The sequence below is a fragment of the Pseudophryne corroboree genome, chromosome 2 (genome assembly GCF_028390025.1).
Source record: "Pseudophryne corroboree isolate aPseCor3 chromosome 2, aPseCor3.hap2, whole genome shotgun sequence".
In the NCBI taxonomy this organism is placed as follows: Eukaryota; Metazoa; Chordata; class Amphibia; order Anura; family Myobatrachidae; genus Pseudophryne; species Pseudophryne corroboree.
The window spans coordinates 234,121,032-234,134,105 of NC_086445.1; the positions used below are offsets into that span (position 1 = coordinate 234,121,032).

The 13,074-nt window shown below is 46.5% G+C and overlaps 1 protein-coding gene across 1 annotated transcript in view; it reads left to right on the top strand.

Moving 5' to 3' along the window:
- LOC135011479 (retinol dehydrogenase 7-like) overlaps positions 1-13,074 on the top strand; it is a 237,440-nt gene that overhangs the window by 196,533 nt on the left and 27,833 nt on the right. Inside the window, exon 4 of the mRNA XM_063952464.1 lies at positions 12,189-12,355. Coding sequence (XP_063808534.1) covers positions 12,189-12,355 — 167 coding nt within the window. The remainder of the gene's footprint in view (positions 1-12,188; positions 12,356-13,074) is intronic.

Below are 13,074 nucleotides of genomic sequence, written 5' to 3' on the forward strand. Positions count from 1 at the left end.
CTCGGCAGCCCGTCCATAATTGTATATACCACCTAACCGTGGTTTTTTTTTCTTTCTTTATACATACATACTAGTTACGAGTATACTATCTCTTTATCAACCAGTCTATATATTAGCAGCAGACACAGTACAGTGCGGTAGTTCACGGCTGTGGCTACCTCTGTGTCGGCACTCGGCAGCCCGTCCATAATTGTATATACCACCTAACCGTGGTTTTTTTTTCTTTCTTTATACATACATACTAGTTACGAGTATACTATCTCTTTATCAACCAGTCTATATATTAGCAGCAGACACAGTACAGTGCGGTAGTTCACGGCTGTGGCTACCTCTGTGTCGGCACTCGGCAGCCCGTCCATAATTGTATATACCACCTAACCGTGGTTTTTTTTTCTTTCTTTATACATACATACTAGTTACGAGTATACTATCTCTTTATCAACCAGTCTATATATTAGCAGCAGACACAGTACAGTGCGGTAGTTCACGGCTGTGGCTACCTCTGTGTCGGCACTCGGCAGCCCGTCCATAATTGTATATACCACCTAACCGTGGTTTTTTTTTCTTTCTTTATACATACATACTAGTTACGAGTATACTATCTCTTTATCAACCAGTCTATATATTAGCAGCAGACACAGTACAGTGCGGTAGTTCACGGCTGTGGCTACCTCTGTGTCGGCACTCGGCAGCCCGTCCATAATTGTATATACCACCTAACCGTGGTTTTTTTTTCTTTCTTTATACATACATACTAGTTACGAGTATACTATCTCTTTATCAACCAGTCTATATATTAGCAGCAGACACAGTACAGTGCGGTAGTTCACGGCTGTGGCTACCTCTGTGTCGGCACTCGGCAGCCCGTCCATAATTGTATATACCACCTAACCGTGGTTTTTTTTTCTTTCTTTATACATACATACTAGTTACGAGTATACTATCTCTTTATCAACCAGTCTATATATTAGCAGCAGACACAGTACAGTGCGGTAGTTCACGGCTGTGGCTACCTCTGTGTCGGCACTCGGCAGCCCGTCCATAATTGTATATACCACCTAACCGTGGTTTTTTTTTTCTTTCTTTATACATACATACTAGTTACGAGTATACTATCTCTTTATCAACCAGTCTATATATTAGCAGCAGACACAGTACAGTGCGGTAGTTCACGGCTGTGGCTACCTCTGTGTCGGCACTCGGCAGCCCGTCCATAATTGTATATACCACCTAACCGTGGTTTTTTTTTTCTTTCTTTATACATACATACTAGTTACGAGTATACTATCTCTTTATCAACCAGTCTATATATTAGCAGCAGACACAGTACAGTGCGGTAGTTCACGGCTGTGGCTACCTCTGTGTCGGCACTCGGCAGCCCGTCCATAATTGTATATACCACCTAACCGTGGTTTTTTTTTCTTTCTTTATACATACATACTAGTTACGACGAGTATACTATCTCTTTATCAACCAGTCTATATATTAGCAGCAGACACAGTACAGTGCGGTAGTTCACGGCTGTGGCTACCTCTGTGTCGGCACTCGGCAGCCCGTCCATAATTGTATATACCACCTAACCGTGGTTTTTTTTTCTTTCTTTATACATACATACTAGTTACGAGTATACTATCTCTTTATCAACCAGTCTATATATTAGCAGCAGACACAGTACAGTGCGGTAGTTCACGGCTGTGGCTACCTCTGTGTCGGCACTCGGCAGCCCGTCCATAATTGTATATACCACCTAACCGTGGTTTTTTTTTCTTTCTTTATACATACATACTAGTTACGAGTATACTATCTCTTTATCAACCAGTCTATATATTAGCAGCAGACACAGTACAGTGCGGTAGTTCACGGCTGTGGCTACCTCTGTGTCGGCACTCGGCAGCCCGTCCATAATTGTATATACCACCTAACCGTGGTTTTTTTTTCTTTCTTTATACATACATACTAGTTACGAGTATACTATCTCTTTATCAACCAGTCTATATATTAGCAGCAGACACAGTACAGTGCGGTAGTTCACGGCTGTGGCTACCTCTGTGTCGGCACTCGGCAGCCCGTCCATAATTGTATATACCACCTAACCGTGGTTTTTTTTTCTTTCTTTATACATACATACTAGTTACGAGTATACTATCTCTTTATCAACCAGTCTATATTAGCAGCAGACACAGTACAGTGCGGTAGTTCACGGCTGTGGCTACCTCTGTGTCGGCACTCGGCAGCCCGTCCATAATTGTATACTAGTATCCAATCCATCCATCTCCATTGTTTACCTGAGGTGCCTTTTAGTTGTGCCTATTAAAATATGGAGAACAAAAATGTTGAGGTTCCAAAATTAGGGAAAGATCAAGATCCACTTCCACCTCGTGCTGAAGCTGCTGCCACTAGTCATGGCCGAGACGATGAAATGCCAGCAACGTCGTCTGCCAAGGCCGATGCCCAATGGCATAGTACAGAGCATGTCAAAACCAAAACACCAAATATCAGTAAAAAAAGGACTCCAAAACCTAAAATAAAATTGTCGGAGGAGAAGCGTAAACTTGCCAATATGCCATTTACCACACGGAGTGGCAAGGAACGGCTGAGGCCCTGGCCTATGTTCATGGCTAGTGGTTCAGCTTCACATGAGGATGGAAGCACTCAGCCTCTCGCTAGAAAACTGAAAAGACTCAAGCTGGCAAAAGGCAAAGCACCGCAAAGAACTGTGCGTTCTTTGAAATCCCAAATCCACAAGGAGAGTCCAATTGTGTCGGTTGCGATGCCTGACCTTCCCAACACTGGACGTGAAGAGCATGCGCCTTCCACCATTTGCACGCCCCCTGCAAGTGCTGGAAGGAGCACCCACAGTCCAGTTCCTGATAGTCAGATTGAAGATGTCAGTGTTGAAGTACACCAGGATGAGGAGGATATGGGTGTTGCTGGCGCTGGGGAGGAAATTGACCAGGAGGATTCTGATGGTGAGGTGGTTTGTTTAAGTCAGGCACCCGGGGAGACACCTGTTGTCCATGGGAGGAATATGGCCGTTGACATGCCAGGTGAAAATACCAAAAAAATCAGCTCTTCGGTGTGGAGGTATTTCACCAGAAATGCGGACAACAGGTGTCAAGCCGTGTGTTCCCTTTGTCAAGCTGTAATAAGTAGGGGTAAGGACGTTAACCACCTCGGAACATCCTCCCTTATACGTCACCTGCAGCGCATTCATAATAAGTCAGTGACAAGTTCAAAAACTTTGGGTGACAGCGGAAGCAGTCCACTGACCAGTAAATCCCTTCCTCTTGTAACCAAGCTCACGCAAACCACCCCACCAACTCCCTCAGTGTCAATTTCCTCCTTCCCCAGGAATGCCAATAGTCCTGCAGGCCATGTCACTGGCAATTCTGACGAGTCCTCTCCTGCCTGGGATTCCTCCGATGCATCCTTGCGTGTAACGCCTACTGCTGCTGGCGCTGCTGTTGTTGCCGCTGGGAGTCGATGGTCATCCCAGAGGGGAAGTCGTAAGCCCACTTGTACTACTTCCAGTAAGCAATTGACTGTTCAACAGTCCTTTGCGAGGAAGATGAAATATCACAGCAGTCATCCTACTGCAAAGCGGATAACTGAGGCCTTGGCATCCTGGGTGGTGAGAAACGTGGTTCCGGTATCCATCATTACTGCAGAGCCAACTAGAGACTTGTTGGAGGTACTGTGTCCCCGGTACCAAATACCATCTAGGTTCCATTTCTCTAGGCAGGCGATACCGAAAATGTACACAGACCTCAGAAAAAGAGTCACCAGTGTCCTAAAAAATGCAGCTGTACCCAATGTCCACTTAACCACGGACATGTGGACAAGTGGAGCAGGGCAGGGTCAGGACTATATGAATGTGACAGCCCACTGGGTAGATGTATGGACTCCCGCCGCAAGAACAGCAGCGGCGGCACCAGTAGCAGCATCTCGCAAACGCCAACTCTTTCCTAGGCAGGCTACGCTTTGTATCACCGCTTTCCAGAATACGCACACAGCTGAAAACCTCTTACGGCAACTGAGGAAGATCATCGCGGAATGGCTTACCCCAATTGGACTCTCCTGTGGATTTGTGGCATCGGACAACGCCAGCAATATTGTGTGTGCATTAAATCTGGGCCAATTCCAGCACGTCCCATGTTTTGCACATACCTTGAATTTGGTGGTGCAGAATTTTTTAAAAAACGACAGGGGCGTGCAAGAGATGCTGTCGGTGGCCAGAAGAATTGCGGGACACTTTCGGCGTACAGGCACCACGTACAGAAAACTGGAGCACCACCAAAAACTACTGAACCTGCCCTGCCATCATCTGAAGCAAGAAGTGGTAACGAGGTGGAATTCAACCCTCTATATGCTTCAGAGGTTGGAGGAGCAGCAAAAGGCCATTCAAGCCTATACAATTGAGCACGATATAGTAGGTGGAATGCACCTGTCTCAAGTGCAGTGGAGAATGATTTCAACGTTGTGCAAGGTTCTGATGCCCTTTGAACTTGGCACACGTGAAGTCAGTTCAGACACTGCCAGCCTGAGTCAGGTCATTCCCCTCATCAGGCTTTTGCAGAAGAAGCTGGAGGCATTGAAGGAGGAGCTAACACGGAGCGATTCCGCTAGGCATGTGGGACTTGTGGATGCAGCCCTTAATTCGCTTAACAAGGATTCACGGGTGGTCAATCTATTGAAATCAGAGCACTACATTTTGGCCACCGTGCTCGATCCTAGATTTAAAGCCTACCTTGGATCTCTCTTTCCGGCAGACACAGGTCTGCTGGGGTTGAAAGACCTGCTGGTGACAAAATTGTCAAGTCAAGCGGAACGCGACCTGTCAACATCTCCTCCTTCACATTCTCCCGCAACTGGGGGTGCGAGGAAAAGGCTCAGAATTCCGAGCCCACCCGCTGGCGGTGATGCAGGGCAGTCTGGAGCGACTGCTGATGCTGACATCTGGTCCGGACTGAAGGACCTGACAACGATTACGGACATGTCGTCTACTGTCACTGCATATGATTCTCTCAACATTGATAGAATGGTGGAGGATTATATGAGTGACCGCATCCAAGTAGGCACGTCACACAGTCCGTACTTATACTGGCAGGAAAAAGAGGCAATTTGGAGGCCCTTGCACAAACTGGCTTTATTCTACCTAAGTTGCCCTCCCACAAGTGTGTACTCCGAAAGAGTGTTTAGTGCCGCCGCTCACCTTGTCAGCAATCGGCGTACGAGGTTACATCCAGAAAATGTGGAGAAGATGATGTTCATTAAAATGAATTATAATCAATTCCTCCGCGGAGACATTGACCAGCAGCAATTGCCTCCACAAAGTACACAGGGAGCTGAGATGGTGGATTCCAGTGGGGACGAATTGATAATCTGTGAGGAGGGGGATGTACACGGTGATATATCGGAGGGTGAAGATGAGGTGGACATCTTGCCTCTGTAGAGCCAGTTTGTGCAAGGAGAGATTAATTGCTTCTTTTTTGGGGGGGGTCCAAACCAACCCGTCATATCAGTCACAGTCGTGTGGCAGACCCTGTCACTGAAATGATGGGTTGGTTAAAGTGTGCATGTCCTGTTTTGTTTATACAACATAAGGGTGGGTGGGAGGGCCCAAGGACAATTCCATCTTGCACCTCTTTTTTCTTTTCTTTTTCTTTGCATCATGTGCTGATTGGGGAGGGTTTTTTGGAAGGGACATCCTGCGTGACACTGCAGTGCCACTCCTAGATGGGCCCGGTGTTTGTGTCGGCCACTAGGGTCGCTAATCTTACTCACACAGTCAGCTACCTCATTGCGCCTCTTTTTTTCTTTGCGTCATGTGCTGTTTGGGGAGGGTTTTTTGGAAGGGACATCCTGCGTGACACTGCAGTGCCACTCCTAGATGGGCCCGGTGTTTGTGTCGGCCACTAGGGTCGCTAATCTTACTCACACAGTCAGCTACCTCATTGCGCCTCTTTTTTTCTTTGCGTCATGTGCTGTTTGGGGAGGGTTTTTTGGAAGGGACATCCTGCGTGACACTGCAGTGCCACTCCTAGATGGGCCCGGTGTTTGTGTCAGCCACTAGGGTCGCTAATCTTACTCACACAGCTACCTCATTGCGCCTCTTTTTTTCTTTGCGTCATGTGCTGTTTGGGGAGGGTTTTTTGGAAGGGACATCCTGCGTGACACTGCAGTGCCACTCCTAGATGGGCCCGGTGTTTGTGTCGGCCACTAGGGTCGCTAATCTTACTCACACAGTCAGCTACCTCATTGCGCCTCTTTTTTTCTTTGCGTCATGTGCTGTTTGGGGAGGGTTTTTTGGAAGGGACATCCTGCGTGACACTGCAGTGCCACTCCTAGATGGGCCCGGTGTTTGTGTCGGCCACTAGGGTCGCTAATCTTACTCACACAGCTACCTCATTGCGCCTCTTTTTTTCTTTGCGTCATGTGCTGTTTGGGGAGGGTTTTTTGGAAGGGACATCCTGCGTGACACTGCAGTGCCACTCCTAGATGGGCCCGGTGTTTGTGTCGGCCACTAGGGTCGCTAATCTTACTCACACAGTCAGCTACCTCATTGCGCCTCTTTTTTTCTTTGCGTCATGTGCTGTTTGGGGAGGGTTTTTTGGAAGGGCCATCCTGCGTGACACTGCAGTGCCACTCCTAGATGGGCCCGGTGTTTGTGTCGGCCACTAGGGTCGCTAATCTTACTCACACAGCTACCTCATTGCGCCTCTTTTTTTCTTTGCGTCATGTGCTGTTTGGGGAGGGTTTTTTGGAAGGGCCATCCTGAGTGACACTGCAGTGCCACTCCTAGATGGGCCCGGTGTTTGTGTCGGCCACTAGGGTCGCTAATCTTACTCACACAGCTACCTCATTGCGCCTCTTTTTTTCTTTGCGTCATGTGCTGTTTGGGGAGGGTTTTTTGGAAGGGACATCCTGCGTGACACTGCAGTGCCACTCCTAGATGGGCCCGGTGTTTGTGTCGGCCACTAGAGTCGCTTATCTTACTCACACAGCGACCTCGGTGCAAATTTTAGGACTAAAAATAATATTGTGAGGTGTGAGGTATTCAGAATAGACTGAAAATGAGTGTAAATTATGGTTTTTGAGGTTAATAATACTTTGGGATCAAAATGACCCCCAAATTCTATGATTTAAGCTGTTTTTTAGTGTTTTTGGAAAAAAACACCCGAATCCAAAACACACCCGAATCCGACAAAAAAAATTCGGTGAGGTTTTTGCCAAAACGCGTTCGAACCCAAAACACGGCCGCGGAACCGAACCCAAAACCAAAACACAAAACCCGAAAAATTTCAGGCGCTCATCTCTAATGAAAACACTTCCATTTGTGTTTTAAAGGGGAATATACAATTTTTTCGGGGTACCACACTGCCTCCCTAAGGTAAAGGGCAGGTCCCTCAGGTTGTAGGGCCCATTCTGCTCTCTGCACTGGGCTATTCATCCAGCATTGGTAGAAATGGTCTGCAGGGGATAACTAGTTGCTGGTCTGGGCAGCAGTGGGCCCCTTAATCCTCAGGGGCCCCGGTGCAATGCACCTGCTGCACTATCGGTAGTTCTGCCTCTGTGCATGTGCGTATATTCTTGCCAGTATGTGGGTGCACAGAATACCTCTTAACATTCCATTGCAGGTTGTACACTGAAAACAGCCCATTCTTTTTTGAAGTAGCCACGTGCCACAGTTATCATTTTGGAAATACAATGTGGGTCTCATTAATAAATCTTTAAGATTAGGCCCTCTCTGAAATGATATCAAAGGATATAATGCAGGCTCTGTAGCATCTTGTCTGAACCTACAGTAGGGCAGTTCTTACACATGGCTCTGGAGAAGGCTAATGCTTTGATGTTACATTTTGTGGCAACTATCAGTATGTTTTTCAAGGATTAGATTTTCTGACTACTGTACCTCCATTTCTAAAGATATGGCGTGATCTCAAAAAGGCATTTTTAATAGTATGAGAGGTGTACACTCTTTCAGCAAAGTGTAGTACCTAGGGTGTTACCGGAACAAAAAATTGGTGCATCCAAAAATTATGGTCTGTACATTGCACGTAAACTTAATGGGATTGTCTAAACCATTTAGCTCCGTGACCATTTGCAAGAATGCCTCCTGTATCACTCCACAGAATGAGAATATCATCTTTACAGCAGTAACAGTGGCAGAATGCTTGGACCATATTTTGGCCATGTCTGTGTATGCTCATACAGTATTTTGTCATGAACAAGTTATACTGTGTATACTGTGTATACTGTACACACAATCACAGAATCTCTGCAATCATAACAAACAATGGGGATTTAGTTCATATATTGATCAATACATTTAAGCTTACAGACTCTACATATGGACACCAAAATAAAATTATATCTTGCCCGCCCCAAAAATAAAAATATTTTGGCTCTTCTTTTTGACATATAATAAAGATTACAACGTTCCCTTCTTGTTAAGTGAGAAACCATTTATGTCTAAATAAAGTGTTACAGTGTTAGGAGGTTGGTTATACAGTAGTAAGTACATTTGCTCGGGATCCAGTCTGAAGATCGACACTGTCTAGGTCGACAATGTTTAGGTCGACCACTATAGGTCAACAGTCACTAGGTCGACAGGGTTGGAAGGTCGACAGGGTTTCTAATTCGACATGTGCTAGGTCGACAGGTCAAAGAGTCGACGTGAGGTTTTTTTTTACATTTTTCATACTTAACGATCTATGTGGACTACGATTGGAACGGTAATCTGTGCCGAGCGAAGCGAGGCACCTTGCCCGAGGCATGGCGAGCGGACACGGTGCACTAATTGGGGTTCCCGGTCACTCTACGAAGAAAACGACAAAAAAAACAACCTCATGTCAACCTTTTCACCTGTCGACCTAGCACATGTCGACCTAGAAACCCTGTCGACCTTCCAACCCTGTCGACCTAGTGACTGTCGACCTATAGTGGTCGACCTAAACATTGTCGACCTAGACACTGTCGATCTAATGATCCACACCTCATTTGCTCCATGTTACGGACCTGCCGGTCACTTCTCCAGAAACGCCAATCTGAGAATCGCTGCCTGTGATGTGGGGGTCAATTTGGACACACGGGATTATACAAACATGGTTGCCTCCACCAGCAAAAGTCACATTAGTGTGGAAGCACAAGGTAAGCTTTTGCTCTTACCTGCACACACACTGCAATACTTAGAAAAATTAGTAACGTGGGACACACAAGGTCTTGGGTCTTAAGAAACACAAAATTCTAGCTAGAATTTTAAATTTAATTCCAAGAATACTTCTGAGTTTTAGTTACAAAAAGTGTTACGAAGCTTATTAGGAATATTTTAAGAATACATACAAATTATAGTACAAACTCAAACAAAAATAAAAATCACAGAACATCACAGATTTTAGGTGTTTGTATTGTTGGGGGATTTCACAGGTCAAGAGGTATGGTGCATTCCCAGCATACAATAGCTGATTTCCCCCAAGAAATGAACAACACGCATTGATGTAGAGATAGTTATACCCTCAGCTGCACTCCCTCCCTCCCTCCCTCCCTCCCCCCTTTTTGTTTTAATCGGCTCATTGCTGGACACTGGATTTAGGGATCGTACACTCCCTCCACCTAGTTGTCTTGCAAGAGCTAGGGAAAGGGGGTTAGCCCACATGAACACAGAAATTCCATTCTCTTTGAGGTAAAATCCTGGGATGGCTGTTTGAAGCCCAGAGGTCTCGTTTTTGTACTTACTGAACAGATCTATGGTCTCTCCTCAGGAAGGATAGTGGCCTGGTCAGATGCACTCCTGGGGAGAGTGATAACCTCTTAGCCCACTTGAGGTCAGGGCCGTAACTAGGTGTGGGCGGATGGTGCTTAGCACACAGCGCACTTGTGCTTTGGGCGCACCATCCGCATACACCCCGATTGGCTGCCATCTGCACCAGCACTGCCAGCTAAATTTTATAACCATAGCATTGATCCCGGCTCCTCTGCCAGATGCATCACTAATGATAAACAATAGCAGGCAGCGCTGAGCAGCAGTGTCAGTCTCCCTTCTCTATCTGTGCAAGCTTACACACGTTGCGCCGTCTCCAGCTGTCTCTGGCTCTGCCACTGATGAACCGCTGCCTACCGTCACCCCTGTCACCAGCACAGCAGCTGAGGAGAAGGCGCCACCCTCCCTGCCTGCTGCAGTTTAGCATGTGATCAGGACCCCAGTAGCTCGTGACACTCACCATTCAGGCAGGCAGCACTGGCAGCCCGCCAGCACCTGTCAGTTACCCCCAGCTTGGAGGACAGAGGCTCAGAGCTCCTCCAAAGTCCAGCCCGCTCATCTACTAACGCACCCAGGCAGCAGAGCCGCAGCGCACTCCCCACCTCCCGCACATGATAATTTCTTGTTCCCTCACTGCTCCAGTCCCCCACCCGCGGCACTCTGCGGCCACCCTCCCCCGCACATAATCCTCTCTCATTCCCTCACTACTCCAGCATCCCCCTCACCCCAATTTGTGCCCCCCCAGCCTCCCTCCCCCACACAGGCTCCTCTCTCGTTCCCTCACTGCTCCAGCATCCCCATCACCCCCATTTGTGCCCCTCGCCTGGCCCCCCTTCCCCACACAGGCTCCTCTCTTGATCACTCACTGCTCCAGCATCCCCCTCACCCCCATTCGCTGCTGCCGCCGGGTGTGTGCACTGCCTGCCACCATTATATAGGTACCTGTGGCTCTCACCCATTTGCTCAGGCTAGGCTCCGGGTACTGGAGCCTAGCTGCTGCTGCCGCTCATCTCTATACCTCTTCCACCTCTCTCTCCCCCTCCTCTCTCCCCCTTCCACCCCTCTCTCTCTGTCTCCTTCCCACCACACTCTCTCTGTATCTCTATCTGCCACCTTTTGTTCTCTCTCTCCCTCTCTCTCTCTCTCTCTCTCTCTCTCGTGACTCTACCTGCCATACTATGTAAAAGGGGACTCCACCTGCTTCACTGTGTAAAAGGGGACTCTACCTGCTGTACTGTGTAAAAGGGGACTCTACCTGCCGTAATTTGTAAACAGGGACTCTGCCTGCCGTAATGTGTAAAATTGGGCTCTACCTGGTGTAATGTGTGATAGGGGCTCTACCTGGTGTAATGTGTAAAATTGGGCTCTACCTGGCGTAATGCGTGACGGGCTCTACCTGGCGTAATGTGTAAAAGGGGCTCTACCTGGTGTAATGTGTGTAAGTGGCACTACTGTGTGGCGTAATTTGAATAATGGAGACTACTGCACAGCGTAATATGAATTGGTATTATTTTGTGGCCATGCCCCTTCCTCATGAAGTGATGCCCCATATTTTTTGCTCTCGCCTAAAGCGCGCACTGGCCCTATTTTTAATATGGGGGGGCACTGATACTGTTTCTTGCACACAGTGCTAAAATGTCTAGTTACGGCACTGCTTGAAGTTATAATAAACAGTCCCTTTACTACCTAGCGGAGGAGACCTGTTAATTGCAGAATGGCATGCAGTTCAAGAAATAACATTTACCACACAGACAATACAATGATACCACATGCAATTTGAAGGATACCATATTCTGGGATCTGATCATATGATGGATCCTGACACTCCATATAGAAAAACAACTTGCATATTTCCCACAATGCACCTACACAAGTGTGAGCACTGTAATGGAGCTCTGCCTATTTGGTCACATGTTGGACTGGCTCATTTAGCTTGAACACTGCAAGTACTGTGAAAAAGTAGCATTAAGGGCCTGATTCTGAGTCACATGCCAATCCATATTTGTCTGCATTCAGAAAGCAGCTATGTGACTACACATGTAACTTACATGCATACAAGTTGCATCCATGCAGCGTCATCACTACCCATTGCTGGGTGTAAAAGAACCATCTGAAGTAGATATCCACTTGCATGACTCAAAGTAGGATTCAACTCTGGCTACATGCAAACAACACCCCCATGACACACTCATGAGACAGTTTTCTACCAATCTTATGCCCAGCTGCTGCCCACTTGACACCCCAGAGTCATGTATGGAGAGAAATGACTGAAGATGTGTGAGTTTGCTTTGCGCAAGTACAGTTTGCTAAAATTCATGCAACTAAGAATTAGAACTGATTTGTACAGCAGAGAAAAGGAAACCTATATCAGTCTGTATCCCTAGACATTCATCCTGCTTTCATAGTAATCGCTTATTTCTCCTTACAGAAGGGAAATGCGTGACTTTGGGGTAAAAGTCTCCATCATAGAACCAGGCACATTTCAAACTATGATGACAAACTCAATGGACGGTCATGAAAAAAACTTAAGGCGCCTGTGGGAAAATCTCTCTACAGAAGTGAAGGACAGCTATGGCCAGCGCTACTATGATCAATGTAAGTTGGTAAATGTAGATATTATCATTTATTTATTAGAAAAATTGACTTATACTTAAACAACTATTAATTATAAATCTCTTGGACAATGCACAAGAAACCCTATATGCACACCCACAATTACATTCTGTATGTTGTAGCCTTTTGCTGAAATTTGCAAATTCTGATAAAAATAATGGCTGCAAGTTACTGGCATTCGAACTGTCCCAGGCAACTCATGTCCACATACATCACAGATTTTCCTTCGCTGCCTATAGAGGTGCACATGAAATCTGCTATGTACAGTAGTTTGGCCATAGAAGTGCATTGATTTGCCAACTATGGGGGTTATTCAGAGTTGTTAGCAAACCAAACAAGCACACTAATAGGGAAAACCATGTTGCACTGCAAGTGGAGCAGATGTAACATGTGCAGAGAGATTTAGATTTGGGTGGGTTATATTGTTTCTGTGCAGGGTAAATACTGGCTGCTTTATTTTTACACTGTAATTTAGATTTCAGTTTGAACACACCCCACCCACATCTAACTCTCTCCGCACATGTTATACTGTATCTGTGCCACCTGCAGTGCAACATGGTTTTGCTCATTAGCGTGCTTTTTTTGTTTGCTAACAGACCTGAATAAGGCCTTCAGCTTTCAGTTATCAGTAACATTACCATAAATTCAGCAAAACTAGACTTTACCCGTGGTGCCAGTGTAAAAATGGTTAAACGGAGACA